The sequence below is a fragment of the Vespa velutina genome, chromosome 2 (genome assembly GCF_912470025.1).
Source record: "Vespa velutina chromosome 2, iVesVel2.1, whole genome shotgun sequence".
In the NCBI taxonomy this organism is placed as follows: domain Eukaryota; kingdom Metazoa; phylum Arthropoda; class Insecta; order Hymenoptera; family Vespidae; genus Vespa; species Vespa velutina.
The window spans coordinates 14567547-14587265 of NC_062189.1; the positions used below are offsets into that span (position 1 = coordinate 14567547).

General features: G+C 37.9%; 1 protein-coding gene across 9 annotated transcripts in view; it reads left to right on the forward strand.

Moving 5' to 3' along the window:
- LOC124946561 (irregular chiasm C-roughest protein) overlaps nt 1-19719 on the forward strand; it is a 235160-nt gene that overhangs the window by 129526 nt on the left and 85915 nt on the right. For all 9 annotated transcript variants that reach the window (XM_047487374.1, XM_047487376.1, XM_047487378.1 and 6 more), the window contains one exon: nt 3916-4257. In XM_047487374.1, coding sequence (XP_047343330.1) covers nt 3916-4257 — 342 coding nt within the window. The remainder of the gene's footprint in view (nt 1-3915; nt 4258-19719) is intronic.

Consider the following 19719-nt stretch of genomic DNA (forward strand, 5'->3'; position numbering starts at 1 on the left):
AAGTCGTAAACGTTGCGGCGCTTAAACGGCTTTCAAAAACATTCCAGGTCCCGCGTAGAAACGGAATTGCTGAGACTTGCCGTGCATATTTAACGTTTCCTTCGGGTTTCTTGAATGCCTCAGAAAGAGCGAGAGAGAGAGAGAGAGAGAGAGAGAGAGAGAGAAAGAGGACACCCTCCCTTTGCAACGGTATGCCATTTTCTCTCCTTCGTGTCAGCTTTGCAAAATGCATTTCGAAATCTTCTTCCTTCTCTCTTTCTCTTACTCTTTCTCTTTCTCTTCTCTTTCTCTTTTACACGTGATGACCTCGTCACCGTTGGAAAGTCAATTCTCTTCTCTCTGCGAAGCCATTCTCTTTTGCTCGCATTCTCATAAGTACCAATCATGATAATTTCTACTTTAATATTATGAAGTAGCACGACGATTTGTTCCGTGCTCTTCATCGAAGTATTGTTTTAACAATACTCGACTCGTTTGACGTTACTGAGCAAATGATATTAGAAATCGCAAAGAATGCGTCATCTCCCAAGAGATTCTACGTATTTTCATGCGTATATGTATTTGTGCGTTTGTGTATATGTGTCTATGAGACAGATAAAGAGAGAGAGAGAGAGAGAGAGAGAGAGAAAGAGAAAGAGAAAGAGAGACAGAACTTCCGTAGTAATTTCTCGCAACGACATTAACTATCGTGGCTTACCTCCTACTCTCTAGAGCCTTATACCTAATTAGACGATACGTCGTTCCTCTTGAGAAATCGAGCGGTTCCGTTTATAAATTAGCTTCCAACGTGGTGCTCCACCCATCGGGTACGAGTATTCGTTCGAAGGCTCGTATAACCGTTTAAAATTCCAATAACAGTTGGTTGAATGTTTCAAGCAAAACGTAATAAAGGAGGAACTCTTGAGAGGCTTTAAATTAGCTCTGATCGTCGTACGATATTTTCGTCGATTTTGCAAGCGAAAGAAGAAAAACGAAAAGGAAAAAACATAAAAAGAGAAAAAAAGATAGATAGGGAGAGAGAGAGAGAGAGAGAGAGAGAGAGAGAGAGAGAGAGAGAGAGAGAGAAAAAGAGGGAGTTCGCAATATTATGAAATTTTACGAGCTATAGGCATCATAGGGTCGATATAGGGCTTGCAATGTCCTAGGTAGGTACCCTAGTAGCAAAGGGCGTGACGCCACGTGCACGAAATGCCATCTTCGCCATTCTCTTCCCGTCGAAACGGGGAGAGCGTTCTTGCCGTTATGTTTCCGTATTAACACCTGCTGTATCTCGCTCACGCTTTTCTTTCTCCCTTGATTTTTCTTTTTGTCCTTTCGTATAGACGAACACACATGTACCATATTCTCCAAACTGAATTTCATTGGGAATCATACGTTTTCTCAATGGATATCAAAAAGAGAGAAAGAGAAAGAGAGAGAGAGAGAGAGAGAGAGAGAGAGAGAGAAAAGTTTTCTTTCAGTATTTTCCTTTTATTCAGAAGGGTGACGATGAGATTGTATTTGGAAATCCTCCAAGATCGAGAGCACAGAACGTTTTTTGGAAATTAAACCACGGAACCTAAACGGCTGCCATCATTAGGAAACTTTGGCGTGCTTTCAAAGGATTATTTATTCGTAATACGTTTGGTCGGAGGGCTTTGCCTTTGATGTTATATCTATTTTATGCATATATATATATATATATATATATATATATATATATATTTATATATTAGATTTTTGAGAAAGCTCTTGTTTACGTGATGTATTTGGTATTAGAAACTTACGTGCATTCAACATCCCTTCGTACACATTTGTATTGGGTCCGTAGATCGGAAAATATATTTCCATTTTACCAACACGAAGAACGTTCATCGAGATTTCTCTCCCATTGAAATCTGTCTCTAATGCCATCCAGATCTCCACCGTATGTTCCCTGAAATTTCAAGGGAGATCGTATGTTTGCGAGGGGAATATATAGTTGGAAGTATGAAAACCTTCTTTTCCTTCAAATTCTCTATATCTTTCTCTATCTTCACTATGAATTTGCGATCGTGTTACATGCGGATTTGGAATTCTTCCAAGAGGCCAACTTGGTGATTTTTCGACTCAAAATTGAAGCGAAAAGTGTATGCAAAGTAAACACAGATTTCCTTGAGATTTCTCTATCCTATATTCTAACCGATCAACGAGTCTTTCTCAAGAGGAGTATCGCGAACGGTATAAAAAAGGAGCATCCACTTGTATATATGAGACATAGGCATAAATATTTTTTAATATTTCTTTTTTTTTTTCTTACGCGTACTTAATGTAACTTAAAATTCCGTTCTTAAGAATATTTATGAAAATGACGTTGACTACATGAAAATGTTATGCGCATGCTTAGAGTGAATATGTTTGTTGTCGGGCTATATCGAGGGAGGAAAAAAGAAAACGAAGAGAAGGAGAGAGAGAGAGAGAGAGAGAGAGAGAGAGAGAGAGAGAGAGAGAGAGAGAAAGGAAATATAGGAAAAGAAAAGAAAATTGGACTAGTATCTAAGATTCTTTTCAACTTATAAAATGCAGATACACATTTTGTATATTCAAAGTAAGAGATAAAGACAGAGGGAGAGAGGGAGAGAGGGAGAGAGGGAGAGAGAGAGAGAGAGAGCTTTTCTACTGGGAAAATTTGGAGGAAATTGCCAGTAGGGAAAGCGATCGAAGCAAAAGAACAAAAAAGAAGGAGGACATTCGCCTTGGTTATGCGCCAGGATTTTCATTCGATATTTGACGGGAAATGCTTATTTCAATGGAAAGACAATTCTCTCCATTCTGTTTCAATTTCAACATATCCTAGAGAAAACTTTTGACGTAAAGTACAAACATGTTGTTTTTAAGGGGACGATTATCGACAATATATAGACGAATATTTGACTTTTTCCATTTTCCCCGAACGAATCTTATTGATGTTATCGTTTAACTTAAAAATTCACGATTCTCGCAATAACTATGTCATGAAATTTAAAAAAAAAATTAGAGTGATAGGAGCAAAGTATCGAGGAATACATTCGATTGCTTAATAAAGTTAACATTTTTAAGACTCAAGTTATCGAGTCATAACTAATTTTTATTTCGCAAACGAGAAAAGTCCCAAGAGAATCCTGCTAACAAGTTAGTTGCTTATTGTCGGTGGCCTGGCAGCAGAGTGCGACGTTGAACAAGTAGTCTTTACTTTAATCATTCCTTCTTCCCTTCGGCTCGATAAAAAGTTGGCAAAAAATTCAAGTAAGATTCCAAGAAGTTGGACGAGAACGTTAGCCGGCATTCTCTCTCTCTCTCTCTCTCTCTCTCTCTCTCTCTTTCTCCCTCTCCCATGGGTGCTTTCAATCCGGAACGAACGGCTAAACTACCGCGCGAAACAAGAAAAGCAGCCGTCTAGAAAGTTAAGCCCCGTCGTGTTGTTGTAGCCTCATAAAAGAGCGCACTTTGTAACGGCTGCGTGCGTTGAGCAAATTGTGATCCGCCTACGGTCTTTACGCGCTCCTTCATGGCTTCTCTACGATCCCGAGTGCATACTCTTGGGAATCCTCTTAAAGATCCGTCCAACGGATAACACTGTTTTAAAGTATCAAACCGTAGAAATCTAAGGAGTCAAAACGAATCGCGAGAATGACAATGATGCATCGATGACGTTTCTTGAATTTCTACGAGTATAATATCGTTATCTCTCCCTCTCGATAATAATGTAATATGGCGTACTTGAAGCAAACGAGCGCGTTAACGCTCGAGAGACTTCACTTCAAATCGAGTTTATACAGTTTCCTTAAACGATCATTAAACCCTGTTCGTTTAATATCGACGATTCTCATAGATGATCGAAGAAAATAAGGAACTTTCAATCCCGCGTTATCACGATCGAAGAAGGGTTCGAGTAACTTGGTCGGATTACTGTTACAGAAGCACCTCGGGGGACGTACCTGCTAATAGATGGGCGCAGACTGGATCCAGGAAACCAGTTTGTGCCTGTTAAGGAAGGCTCCGAGCTGACATTGGAATGCGCCGCCGAGGGTGGAAACCCACCACCGGTTTTGGCATGGGGCATGATCCTATCCCAAGCCACTTTGGACGGTCCCGAACAACCACCGGATAACCTCACAGTCTTACCTTCGACGTCCGCCAGACACAGTGGAGCTCACCTTAAAGTCTTGAGGGGTCACCACAATGCCACCATCGTTTGCGTGGCCCGTCACGTTACCCTTACTGTGCCGATGAACGCCAGTATTTTGTTAGACGTTCAATGTAAGTTTACAATTTTTTTCTTTTTTTTTTCTTTTCTTCCCTTACCTTTTCTCGTCGATAAATTTTCCTTCTACTTTAACACATTAAAGTGCGATACTCGCGACGTCATTAAAAAATGTCTTCACTCTCACGAAACTTTAACGTTGTATTTTTTTAAACCGACTCATTTTCATCCAAAAGCTCGTAATTTGTTTCCTCTGAAAAGCTTTAGTTCGAGACGACATTGTCTTCTCTTCTGCAAAAAGAGACTAACGAATGGAAAGTAAAATTCGCACTTTTTAAAAGTAGACTTAATTTAAGAGTCGAGGACCCTTTAGGAGACAGGAAACGCAATAAGTCTGTGGATCGTTTCATTCCGTAGGACAAGCAGGTAGGATTTCTGTGATATTAGACCTAGGAACAGTAGTTGCACCATGGAAATGGTATAAAACGCGAGAATCCTAGAGAAAGAGAAAGAGAGAAAGAAAAAGAGAAGGAGAAAGATATATCTACCAGTGGCAGGACAATGCGAGTAAAGCGGACCATCGAAATTGAAATATAAATTTAATTAAGTCGGATCTTCGCCGGCGCTTGTCTTTCTCACGTTAAGCGACTACTCCGAGAATATCTTTTTCCAAGAGAAAGAGGATAACGAGGAGAAAGAGGAGGTGGAAGAGGAGGAGGAATAGTGAGAAAAGAAAGCTTGAGGGATGACGCACTACAAGCTCTGGTGAAGAAATAAAAGATGTGTCTGTACGTGTGTGGTAACCATCCTGTATTATGCAACACTTGTATAGTTTATTTTCTCTCTCTCTCTCTCTCTCTCTCTCTCTCTCTAGCTGTATATACATTCTTTACCACTTGCCTTCGGAGCCAAGAGGAAGGCTAAAGTCCGCGTCTGCGACGTTATACTTTGCTCGCCTCTACCTACCTTAGTCTCTACCCCACCTACCGTTTGGCTCGACTTTCTGAAGGAGTCGAAACTCCAGGCAGTTTTCGCGGAAAAGTCCAAGGAACGAGGGATTAACTCTACCACACGAACAAAAACGGTTGGGATCGTACAAGTACGTCTCTTCCTACTCCTCCTCCTTCTCCTCCTCCTTTTTCCACTCTTCTCGCACGACTTTCTTTTTCTCTCTCTCTCCTTTCCTTTCTCCGCCTCCTTACAGGAATCCACGCTCCTCCTTTACTTTCGCATAGTCTTCGTGATTCTTCTCTCTGTTGGTTAAGAGAGAGAAACTAGTCTATAACGTGGCAGCCCAAAAATATGCATTAGTGGATAGCGCTTGTTTTCTTACTCCTTCCACTTTTTTCTCCATTTTTCTTTCCTTTACTTTTTCTTCTCCTTCTTCTTCTTCTTCTTCTTATTTTTATTTTTTTTTTTCTTCTTTTTTCTTCTTCTTCTTCTTCTTCATTCTTCGTCGTCTGGTGTGCTAGATTCGAGAGTATCGCGTCAGAGCGTATCGCCCTTCTTGTCCAAGATTATACGCTTACCAGGAGCTTTTCTACCATCTACTTGTAGTACTCTATCCTTCTTTCAGGATATGCGAGTGCGAGCTTTGCAGTTGGTGTACAATGTAAAAGATTCCTCTACCGCGTCATGCGAAACTTTCTATACATTCGATCTGGCTCGACCTACTTTTTCCATCACAAGTTGGTGAAAAGAATGATGTGAAATGCTTCTCTTTCTTTTCTTTTCTTCTCTCTCTCTCTCTCTCTCTCTCTTTCCTTTTTTCCTTTTTACGAACAATATAACAATACATTTCGAATGCCCAATTACCGTGATATTAATTTCGTTTATCGTACGATCGCAAGAAACCCCCTCGAGACATCGATATCGAAGTTATTTTCTTCGATAAGGTAAATATTTTTTCGATTTCAGAAAGGAATCGAACGGTTTCGTCGTTCTCGTCGTTTCGTCATTTCGATGAATATATTAACCACATCGATATATCGTGTCGTCTTGAATGATACGGGCATCAGAGTAACCAAAGTCGAAGATTTTGGGAGATGCAAATTTTCTACGCGAATAGCTGCCAATTTCGAGATCGTCAATGTAGATATGCGGGTGTCGTCCTGGAGTGATGAAGGATGAACGAGGGAAGAGAGTAAACTTTGATAAGGAGTATCTCTTCTCTCCTCTTGGTCGTTACGTTCCTTCTTTCGGAAAATTTTCATTTTTATTTTCTTTCTTTTTTTTTCAATTTTTTTTTTGTCTTTTCTTTTTTCTTTTTCCTTTTTTTCTTTTCTTTTCTTTTCCTTTCTTTTTTACCTATTCGTCTCCTGGTCCACTAACATTCTTGTCGTTCTACGAAAGTAGACGTACATAGAACAGGAATATCCGTGCGACACCTGAACGAGCAAATTTTACACTCGACTGAATATTAAAGAGACCTCTTTCGTAAGCTTTTAAGATCCGCTCGAAGCGAGTAGCCTTTCCTGTCCCATATATATTCGTTTTCGGACTGAAAACAAGTAGACTTTGTATGTCGTGCATTTACAAGCGAACTATATATCTCATAGTTCCATCGTTAATGAATGGAAATCACTCTTTTGTATAATTATATCTGAATTTTGGTTAATCGAACAATGCAATTAGTTTCAACAGTCCTTGTTAATATTAGCTAGTACAATTACAATCGCATACGGTATCTATAATAGACAATGCAATCCCGGAATTCGAGTCATGTGAATTTTTGATCGATAGTATCAATTTAACTGTTAGAATTATATAAACGTTATAAAAGTAAAATATCATAGTAGATATATTCTTATCATTTTTAAATGCGGATTGACTTTTATCTCGTTAATAGTAAATCGTTTGATTTTTACATTAATACACTTCAATTGTAATATTAACTGTATCATTTTGCCACGGTGTATATCGATCTGAGAATATATTTCAGACAGAGATAAATAATTAGATTTTCGAAATCAGTTTAAATCATAGATCTATTGTTGTTGCTTTACCAATACTACAATCAAAAATTAATACTGACGGATTCCATTTGGTACTTCTTAAATACGTGAAATATCAACAGGTTGTTGATTTTCAGTCCGTTTCTCTGGTTATTTAGTTAAGCTTTGATCAGATATTATGCACGACGTGTTTCATATATATATATATATATATATATATATATGAACCAAAACGAGATCAATGACAAATTGTTTCTTCATTTTCATATTAGGGAAAAAAGAAAAAAAAAAAGAAAGAAATAGAAGGTGCCTGATTTAAAGCAAATTACTTACGAATCCTCCTTACGTTATATATACCAAAGGGAATAAATTTTATTCCGTGGTACGATTCGGTTCTGAATCTGTTTGAAATTTTATGCTCTTTGAAGTCCTTTACTCTTAATAAATAAAAAAGAAGGAGAAATGAAGTTTCACCGAATAAGGTAATCGTTATAACGTTTCAAATACAACAAAGAGAATCGTTGCTTCATCGACGACGGAGCTGATTCGCGGTTCGCTTCGCCGTTTGCAAGGAAAGGAAGATTAAAAAATGAGAAAAAGAAAATGTAAAATGTTCGCTTTTCTCTCTCTCTCTCTCTCTCTCTCTCTCTCTCTCTCTCTATCTATCTGCTGGTATCCTTGATACAAGTAGATTATTACGTAGCATCGTCGTGATTCTTATTAATTAAGGAGAATATTTATTTGACATTTTCGATCTTTAAATTTTATATTTCATAGTTTCATATCCGATTACTTTCCACGAGTAGAAGAAAAATTTTATTACGCTACGAATATTATTATGCTATTTTCTTTTATTTTTTTTTTTTTTCTTTCTCCAAACATTATAAATACATAGCGAACGGTCTCGTCAGATAACATTCTCATCAAGTAACGCATTCATCCGAAACTCGCTGATATCGCACTTTCGTTCAAATTCCAGGAGATACTTCGCACGATTCGATAATGAAGTTATTGCCACGAAAATTGAAGTTGACTGTTTTTAATTATATCAACACGCCGTGACAATAAATGTTGCCTGATATTTTCTTTTTCTTTTTTTTATCTTTTATGTTTTATTTTACAATCCATCAAATTTTTTCTATTTTCTTTATCAATCGTATTGATTCGTGAAGAAATCATCTTTGGAAAGAAGCACCTCTTGTGTAAAATCAATTTTCATATGAGCGAGAAAGAGAGAGTGTCTATTAACAATGTTTCTTCCTACTAAAAAAAAGATAGAAAGAGAAAGAAAGAGAAAGAGAGACATAAGGATAAAGAAGAACATATATATATATATATATATATATATATATATATATATATATATATATATATGTACTTTAAATCGATATTACTCCTGCTTATGTAATACGGTATCCGTCCAATTATTTAAATTGTAAATTCTGAAGTTTTCGAAGTAAAGCACGTTACACGTGTAAAGTGAAGCACATATAAAGTGGTACATGCATACACATAATCGGAAACACTCGATTATCTATTTTATATTTTGAAGAGACGCGAAACACAATTACCATCTAGTTTATCCTAGAGGTGAAGTTTATAAAAGTCGTCATCTCGAGAAGTGACACCTCGTATACGTAGATGGATAGACGTAGCACACATACAGATATACATCGGCAGAATTAGTTGGATTTGTTGGTTCACTGAATCTATCTATCCTGACGACGGATGAAAGGCACACGTATAATTACGTTCCCCTCGCACGTCGAAAGGGCGCGAAAGGCCTCGGCATGAATGACGCCGATATCTCTCTTTTTCAAAGGGACGAGAAATTGGAGCCGCTCATCTGCCCTTCATTTTTTAAATTCCCCCTTTTGAACGTGGCAGCTATCACCGAAAAAAAAAGAAACCTGCATCTATCTATATACTCAGTCTTATCGTCTATATGTATGTGTATGTATATGTGTATGTGTATGTGTATTCATGAGTATATCTATTCGAGGGAATAGGGTTTCTCTCCGCTTCTTTCGATCTTGCGGATCATGAAAGCTTTCTACGACTGAAGTCGTCCTTGTCGTCTGTCTTGAAAGAAACGCGACAAGTAAAAATTCAAATATCGATACAGGTGTGTGTGTATGTGTATATATATATATATATATATATATATATATATATCTTCATATATTTACGCAGGGATAAACGTTGTCTTTGATATTCATATCCTACATAATCTCGATCTTCCTTTTGACTTTTCAGATTCGTCACGAAAATATTTTCAAATTTATTCGCACAAGAAGTAATACCGTCTTGTTTATTATTAAAACAAATTTTCGACGGAAACACCTACATGTTCTTACATTTTAATATATACGCAAGAGTTATAAAACATAGAAATCATTAGGAGCGTTTTTGTTTATTTTTTTCTGTTTGTTTCGTATGAAAAAAAAAAAAAAAAAAAAAAATGAATGTGAACTAAGACGCGTAAGAATTCCGCACAGACGGAATTTGAAGGCCGCGTTATCGTCTCTTCTAAGCAATTTACTTTCGAAGAAGAAGCGAAACTTCAGGATTCCTATCTTTCCTTCGTAACGTGGCGTGAAGTATGCTGGTAAGAAGTAAGTTTTCCATACGTTGCAAGTTTCTCTCTCTCTCTCTCTCTCTCTCTCTCTCTCTCTCTTTCTTTCTCTCTCTTTCTTTCTGCCTTTCCATCTAACTATTCAGGATTCTAAAATCCAGAGCTTTCGACTTTGAGAACACGCGTCATATTAGTTTCCTTAGCTTCTACTTCGAAGACGTTTTAATGGAAAAGGGAGGAAGGATTTCTAGTTGGAGCATGATTGTTCCTGATGGTATCAGCATAGGGAACTTTCTCTCGTAGAAATTCAACGTTTCGTTTCATCCGTGACGTTTCGTGATCACTCGAATCTCTGTTTATTTCTTTCATACTCTCGTGAAGGAAGCTTTTGATTGCAATTACATCATTTTGCAGATTCGGTATTTATCTTCTCTCTCTCTCTCTTTCTCTTTCATCATTTAAATACTTATGATCTAGGTCGCGTGTCAATGATTATAATTAATAACTTAAAGCTCGAATGAATTCCAGTTGAAATTCGAATGAGAAACGATTTACTAGGGAATACGTTGTACGAAATTCAAGAAAAAGCTATGCGAGGGGAGTTGAGACGAGGCAAAGGGAGACAATAGAGCCGCGAGAGTGAGATGAAAAGTTTGAACGATACGAAGAGAAGAGAAGAGACAAGAATGGTAGGGAAGAAAAGGGGGGGTTTGGCCAGACTTCTCCTCGAGGATTCGTGACAATGCAACGTCATCTTCCTTGCATTCGCTCGAACCCGCTTCCTCTTGCGCTCTATCGCGGATGCGCATCAATGTCATGTTTCTCGAGTTTCGTCTTTCCTTCACTTCCTCCTAGGTTCTCTCTAACGTATCCACGCGATGCGCTTGCTTACCAAACTAAAGTTCTTCTCGTCGCGGGATGCCCCATTCACGTCGTCCTCGTAGCTCCTCTCAATCAATCATATTCAAATCTAACGCACGCTGCTTCACGATTCATTTACACAAGGTTGAAGAGGCAAAGTGAAATTGGAGGGGAAGAGAGAGAGAGAGAGAGAGAGAGAGAGAGAGAGAGAGAGAGAGAGAGAGAAAGTATACGTGTGTGCTTTCACGCGATATAGTAGATTCCTTACCTATCTTTTTCTATAGTATTCTTTAGAGGGCTATGTACATACATGCTTAGGATAATACTATATATAATGGCATGTCAAAATCTCGTTTTATTGTAAGATTGCTTATTAGCTATTAAATTGCATCTCCTTCTTTCGGCACCAACGAGATACGAATTTTTATTAGAATCGTTGTCAATTTCTTTTCTCATTGAAAAATTATCGAAACGATAAAGATAGGAAATCGATCTTTTACGATTTGGCACATTCGCAATGATTTCAATAAACGTAAAACGGTATCTTTCGTTTCGAAGGAAAAGGAGAATACAATCAGTGACGAGAATTCGATAAGAAAAGGAGGAATAAGAGGAGAAGAGTAACACAAAGACAAAGTCGGATCGATTATTAATTTTCCGGTGAATGATAGAGACAAGATCGATGCTCTTTACAGATATCTCACAAGAGAATCCAGCCGGGACGAGTCTTTGTTGCATTCGATCGGTAAAGAGAGAGAGAGAGAGAGAGAGAGAGAGAGAGAGAGAGAGAGAGAGAGAGAGAGAGAGAGGAACATGCAGAGAATCGGACTATATTCTCCTGCGTAGACTTCAGATCGCAAACCTGTTAAAGGCTATTTTCCTTCGGGATTTAACCGATGCCATTTAACAATGGACAGAGTAATAATGGAGTGGGAATAACAGGTGCACTTGCAATCTCGCACCAGAGGATATTATATTCGAATGTCTACCGACATCTACAATGCCTCTGTGATTTATACTGGTCGTACATAGAAACGCAATCGTGCATACGCATAAGCGGATAGTTTGCGTATAAAGAGAAATAGCGAAATAGCTATAAAGATAGAGTAAATAAGAGAGAAAGAGAGAGAGATAGAGAGAGAGAGAGAGAGAGAGAGAGAGAGAGAGAGAGAGAGAGAGAGAGAGAGATAGATAGATAGATCCTTGCGTAGTATCGTTGAGAGGATAAATGTGTCTCGTCATCGAATAAGACGAGAAGGAGAAGGAGTAATTATTATTTCCGTAGAAAATAATCCAGCATGTTACACTAGGTGGAACAGAACCCGACACCTGTTGTCTTCCATTATTATAACACTCCCAGGTATTAATATAAGGAGTCGCGAAAGGAGTTTTCAAAGAGTCCCTTTCTCATGAGAACTTAGAACGGCATCATAGATGTAACGATCTATTATTTAAGCATTCCCTTACAAGAAAATATCATCCTCTTACACAAAATATCAAGAATCAAGATTACATATCGTAAACAATTATACTTTAAATGTATGATAATTCAAAAAAAGAATTTAATACAAATTTAAAATACTTATTATCTTTTGGTGCTTCAAAATATCTCTAATGCTACGTCGACGTTATCCGGATTGAACAATTTAATTAACAGCAACGAGGTCGAATCCAGTCGATAAATCGTCGAGCCAGCACGCAATACGGATTTGCACGTAGTCGAACGTGACGAGTCGAGAGATTAGAAGAGAGACAGAGAAATGGAGAGATAGATAGAGATAGATAAATAGATAGAGAAGTAGAGAGAAAGAAAGAGAAAGAGAAAGAGAGAGAGAGAGAGAGAGAGAGAGAGAGAAAGGATAAGGTCCTAACGCGTAAGTCGCGATTGAGGAACGTGTCGCCGTTCGTAACCGGACAGTAATTAAATTACAAAAGACATTTCTCGAAGCGTACTGCTTCGATTCAAGCAAAAGAGAAGAGGAATTGGAAATAGCGAGGCAACGAAGACCATCGTCGATTGCTTAAACCACGGAAACCACGGGGCCGACGTCGACCGTCGATGGTCATCATTGACTTAGGGAACGTGTCTTCGTAGAGGAGGCATTAACGATCTGCTTTCATGCTTCGACGATCGTTTTGTCTCGTCGTCGAGAGTTCGTCGTCGTAAACGCACCAGCAACCGGAAGTGGCCGACCAACGAAGGACGTGGAAATTGGTCGAGAGAACAATTTCTATTATCGGTGAACGTCGTAGACCCAGTCCTCCTTTCCCTTCTCCTTCTTCTCCTTCTCCTCCATATCCTCCTGTACTCTCCTCATTCCGCTTCGTTTCGCAACGTAGAGAGGTAGTAAGACCTCGTGCATGAGTTTGCCGATCACGTCAGCGTTCGGAACTTGGTGAGCTTTGGTACGTGCCATTTCTCGAGGTTCGCCCAGTCCTGGGACTCGTAATTGATTTACAAGCTTTGCTTCGGGACCACCATCGAGACGATAGGGATGGGCGAACATAGAAAGAGAACGTCGCTCTCCGTTGTGAAAGCAGGAAGAACCGATCCGTGGACACGTTTCATCGTCGTGTCCTCTCCGATCGCTTATTTCTCTCTCTCTCTCTCTCTCTCTATCTCTATCTCTATCTCTATCTCTCTCTCTTTCTCTCTCGTTCTCTTTCTATTTCCAATCGAATAAATCTTTCTCTTTCTTTCTGAATGAGAGAATATATAATTTTTGCGGTCGATCTCGTATATGTTCTCGCGTTTACCATTGATCCGAAAGCGAGTAATTTGAGCTAAATCTGATATCGAATTTTTTTTTTTTTTTTTATAAATAAGAATAATTGCAATATTTCTTTTTCTTTTTTTGATCATCGTATAAGAGTCTCGTAAATTCTCAAGCTTTTCTTTCAAATTTTCATTCATATATTTCTTTTAACGACAAAGGAAACGTCAATAAGTGCCTTTCTTTTTCGTCGCGTTATCGGCTTATAAATATTAAAAAAGATAGTTGTTAAGCGAATGAAAAATCAAATCTATAGTGACAAGAATCACATCGATAATATTTTTTTGTTTTTCTTTCTTTTTTTTTTCTCTTTTCTTTTTTTCTTTTTTCTTCTTTTTTGTTTTTTGTTTTTTTTTTAACCAAGCGTTAGTAATACAAAAGAAAGGAACGAAAGGCGAGAAGTGGCAAAGATTAATCGATAAATTAGGATCATTTTCTCGAATGAATATTAGACCATTTCACTTTTATAATACTCTAGTGCTACTCAATGAATTGATCTTTTTCTTTGACGACTTAACTTCTTTGGAAGTGGCCTGCGAGTGATCCCTCACGATCACCATAACCAACACTATTACCACTACCATCGCCACAGAGCGTTTTGACTATCGACGGAAGAGAGATATCTCGTTCAGCATCTCGGGATTAAATGAAAGAGAAGATTGGCTATGGTATCCGGCAGAGACGAAATGAATTTTCAATGGAGCTCGGGATCGAAGGTTTGTTCCGAAAAGACGAAGAGGAGAACGAAGAACATTGGATAAAAGAGAAAGAGAGATATATAAGAGAGAGAGAGAGAAAGAAGGATATACTGACTCTCTGTCTCTCCTCTCTCTCTCTCTCTTCCTCTCCGTCTCTCTTATTTTTTCTTTCTTCTTTCCGCTACCTGTCGCTTCTTTTCCTCTTTATCGTAGCATTACCATTGTTCGTTGAAGTTTCTACCGCTCGTAGCATTTTCCTATGACGGAGAAAAAGGAAAGAAAAAGTAAATGAAGAAAAGAAGGGGTGGAGTGCAAAGGAGGGGGTAAGCTTTAGAGAGAAAAGTAACGAAGATCACTCTACTCTCGACGATGTAACGGGTATTGGCCTCTTTTGGCCCGGAGACAACTCTCGCTAATCCCCCTTTATCCGGAATAACGTAACTTTGCGTTCCACTCGAGAATATCTTAGAGCCGTGTAACGTCGCGGCAACGGTCCAAGCCGTCTCGTTTCCCCTACTCCACTTTGTTCCTCTTTCTCCTCCTTCCTCATCGCCCTCCTCCTCTTCCTCCTCCTCCTCTTTCTTCTTCTTTCTCTCTTCTACTGTTCCATTTCTTGCTTTTCTTTTTCTCCCTTCTCTCTTACCGTTTCTCTTCCCTGTCTCTTTTACTCGAACGAACACCAAAGGATTCCGGCACGAGCAGTACCGTACGATTCGCGACTCTTCGAACGAGAGGAAATTCCGGCCAAGTTGAAAATCGAGCTGCGATTTTATCTCACTCTTTTCCCTGCTTTTCCCTCAGTCTCCACCAGTCTCGTTCCCACCCCGCCCTTTCCCGCCCCCTTTACTGACATCTAACAAAGCGCGCACGAAGCCACATAAGATCGAGAATTCCCTTTACGTCTCGTTATGTTCTCTCTCTCTCTCTCTCTCTCTCTCTCTCTTTAACTATCTCTATCTCTTTTTCCGTCTCTTCTTTCTATATTCCTACTCGGAATACGGTAATCGTTCTATCAAGCTTTCGACGCAAATGTCCATCTTGTCATACCCCGAAATTTATACGCGAATATTCGATCGGACAGTTTTTGTAGAGAGGGACAAAACGTTTTCCTCGACGATCCGACGAATTTTAATGCGATTGCATTCACTATGCGTTAAAAAGCTTGGAACAAGTGAGATAGAGTTATAGGAATAGAGAGATATAAAGATAGAGATAGAAAGAAGAATAGAGAGAGAGAGAGAGAGAGAGAGAGAGAGAAAAGAGCATGAGGTTGGATACGGCGAGGAAGTTGTCGAGAATAATGAGGAGCCGACAGATTGACCGGTGAATGACGAATGCGTATGAAGCAATGTTGGCAGGTACGACAGAGTTCGTCGTCGGAGAGATCGAGACGGGAATGAGAATTATGGATGTGTGAAAGACAGGATTGATTTATATGGAATTCTCTGAATTCTCATTCTCTCCTTTTCTCTCTTACCACATCTCTTTTTAGTTCGTAGAACGAACTTTTCACCCGAAATTCTGTTTTTGCATAACGCCAAACGAATCGCCGACTAGGCAAATCGCCTCGACGTTTCTTACTCGAAGTGTATGCATCTTTATGCGTCTGCATAGGCAATAAGACGATGGATATGAGTGTCCCGAAAGGAGAATATAGAAAGAGATAGCAAATAATAGAATATTCAATAGGATGAAATTGAAAATTTTATTTGGCATTGTTAACGACTTGACAAGTGAATTTTTTAATAATCACGAAAAATTCACGCCAAAACTTTACGACGGGTTTCATTTTTAATGCGAGAAATATGATAATAACTTACGAACATCAAGATTTTCGAATCGGAAAAATGATAAAGCGAAGTGAAGAGAAGAATTGGAAAGAGGAATCGATGATTCGACGAGATATACGATAAAAAGACGAACGAACGAAACAAAGAAATCGTTTCGTCCCGATGTTCCATGCGGGCTTAAGGAGTGAGAGATGGGAATGATGGAGGAGGAAAAAAAGAGGAGGAGGAGGGTGAACGAGGGAGAGCACAAACAGAGAGGGAGAAAGAGAAAGGAAGCAGAGATTGGTACGAAAGCAAAAGATGTTTATGTAGCCCAATTTTCCGGCCGATTGGCGCCAATGCCCGATTTCCCTTTCACGACATTCCTCGTCTTCTTCCTCCTCCTTCCTTTTTTCCTCCCCTCTTCCCTTCCCTCTCTACCTTTTAGTCTCTCCTTGCACTTTCTCGCATCTTTCCGATTTACAATGGTGGTATACTCATCGTCTCTACTGGTCGCGTTCTTTTATTCCCTCTCTCTCTCTCTCTCTCTCTTTTTCTTTCTTTCTTTCGCTCTCTCGAAATTGCATCCTGATTCAAAGCCAAAGCGGCATACTATTCCTTCGTTTTCGCATCACGGGGTACGAAACGCATCGATTCGAGACTAGAAAAGGCATTAAAGCAGACGCATTAGTGACAAGACAAGATTTGGTAAAAAGCAAAGCAGATAGAACGGAGACAGAAATAGGAAAAAAAAAAAAAAAAAAAAAGAAACAAAAGATAAAAGAAAAGAAGAGATAGAAATAGAAAAAGGAAGAGAAAAAAGTAGAAAGGTTAGAGGTAACAAGAGACGAAAGCACTTTTTGGACACGAAATGTCTATGCGTCTGTGGTGTATGTGTATATGTGAGTGTGAGGAAGAAAGGATGTTTGTTGCCTCATTGCCCACGGGTAACGCTTAAGAAGAAAAACCTTGTATGACAGTTGGCTTTAACGTTTTATCGGATTCTCTGTCTCTTTTTATTTTTTCCCCTTTTATCGATCACCCTTCGAGTGTTCGTTCAAACTTCCCCATAATACGATACTCATGTATGAGTATTAATGCGAAGGGATGTCGAGCAATCTCAGAGAAAAAAGAATATGAGTTGATGGAGGAAAGAACATTCGATGGTTGAGAAGCGAAGAGAAAACGAAGCTGCGAGAAGATTCGAAGGTAGGAGGACACCGGGAGGGATAACAAAGTTAAAAATTACTGAAGAAGTCCTCCTTCGAGTGTAGTCTTAGTAGTTACTTCCTATGAGAACTAAGGAAAAGGTTGGTACTTCTTTCGGTATTCGTTATACGCCCAAGGCGCCTGAGTTCTTGTCGGAAACTTTATGGCAAGACCAACACGTGCTCTCTTTCTCTCTTTTCCTTTCTCATTCTCTCTTTTTCTTTCTTTTACTTCTTCCTCTTTCACTTCTTTGTAATGCGTTTATTAAAGCGAAGAAAATGAATTCTTATATCTTACGTTATTCGCTATCCTATCTTTCCATTTACATACGCTTCCCTTGCTATTTGTGATCGTGTAATTGACCAAAGCATAGAAAATTATCTTTACCTTTTGCTACGTTTTATCTCACAGACAAAATAATGGTAGAATTTTTTTTTTTCTTCCCAATATTATGTAATAATATGATAAAAAGAATTGTTCGATATTTCTCGTTTTGACTCACTTTTTTTGTTCTCCTTTTCTTTTTTGTCTTTTTTTCCTTGTTCATTATTATTTAAACAATGATCATATTTTTTATGAATCCACCGTGTGGAAATACGATTGGTATTCTTGTTAGTGATATCAATTCTCGGTTGTCTTTCCTTCTTTTTTTTTCTCTTTTTTCTTTTTTTTTTTTTTTTCTTTTTTTTTTTAGTCTTTTCTTTCGTTTCGTTCCATTACGAAGGGAAAAGCATTGATTTAATCGGTATAGGTATCACGAAATGATTTAAAACGAACGCTCTAGAAAACAGAAGACGAGATATGGCTCGTCGACGTAACATACGAAGCGATAAATATAAATTCCTTCGAAATGGCTCGGAGAAAATTCTCTCTCTCTCTCTCTCTCTCTCTCTCTCTCTCTCTCTCTTTCTTTCTTTCTCTTTACCTTTCTCTTCGATCGTTTCCCGTAAATGACGCGTATTCGTTAAAAAATCGGTTCGTTCCTCATTCTTCCTGTCTGACGGCAAATTCATCGTCACACGTGAAATAGAATCGACACAATATTTTCTATAATAAGAAAGGGGATTTCTCGGTACAGGATTTTTCTCAGTACGATATCAGGTCGCTCTCAAGGATCAAAATCGGTCGCTTTAAAAAATGAACATTTTTATCTCGTTATCTTTTCACGTTAATACGTATATCTTATATTTTTTTATTAGCTCGAAGAGTCATAGTTAAATAATTTAATTCTAACTTCATCTTTTTTTTTTTTTTTTTTATAAAAGATGCAGATTAATCTATTAAAAATAAATTACAATTTATTTGTAAACTTTTAAAATATTCCCTATAAAATTTCGATGAAATGTGAAAATTTCAATATCTAGAATTACGAATCAAAATTTTGTTGTTTTCAAATGTGTTTTAACTTAAAGATTTTGTTTTCTCTTTTTTTTGTCGAAATAAAATCTGAATTCGATTCGAGCTTTTTTAATTAAATAAATATCGTAGCTCATACAATGTATGTATGAGTTAGTTTGTTTCGTGGGAATTCCATGTCAGTATAAATAAAATGTTTCTCTTAGTTTTGTGTATTTGCATAGAAAGAACCGTTGTATAGTAACACGTTTATGAGATAAACTTCATTTTTGGAATAGCTCGTACGATGCAGTTTTAACTAACTGTTTAGCTGAAAATAGGAAAAGTTTGATCCAGCCTAGAAATGGCGATCTGTTTTGCGTTTCGTGGACTCCCTCGAGGTAGACTTCCCTTTTTCTCTCTCTCTCTCTCTCTCTCTTTCTCTCTCTCTCTCTTCCCCCTTCCAGATCTTTCTCTCTTAGTCATTGAGTCACTGCGGTACCATGGAGCAAGAATTTGAAATTCAGATTAATACAGGACACGGAATCGTTAACGGCTCGAAGTCTACCTTGCGGTAAATTACCATATACACGTTGTCTCACGCATCCAGTTGTATCACTGTCGCGAAAGCTACGCGCTCGTGTGTGTATATTATTCTATGCTGATGTTTGTTCGCATCGCAATTGTCGGGTGACGGAGAATCGCACTCCAAAGCATACTAGCTAGTCTACGATGATTTTGCGAGAGCTTTCGGAGAAACATCGACGTTCACCGAAATTATTAAAACTTTTCTATTTGATAATATAATATTTTTATTGTTTTTAATTCATCGTGATATTGTTAATAACCCGTTTCACTTGTTTTCATCGATATTTATTTATAATTTCTTTCAATATATATATATATATATATATATATATATATATATATATATATATAGTATCATATTTATAACTAACTAACGAACGAACGAACGAATGAACGAACGAACGTAAATAGAAACGTTTCAATTTAATTGATAGCTTTTTTTTTCGGATTCTTGAGCAATACTAGTTCGAACGGATTAAAAAGACATTAAAATGATCACGGTAATACGAATTTATCAATTCTTTTTTAACGCTATCAAATCAAATCATCTATATTCACGTCGTAATAATCTATTCGACGGAACTTTTTACTGTGTTGTGATTTTTAGAAAAAAAAAGAAAAAGAAAAAAAAAGAAAAAAAAAAAAGAAGAAGAAAACAAGAAAAAAAGAAAAAGATAGAAAACATCGTTTTCAGTTTAGATTACAATACTTTCTTACTAAGAAATTATTTCATTTTTATTATCTTCCTTTTCTTT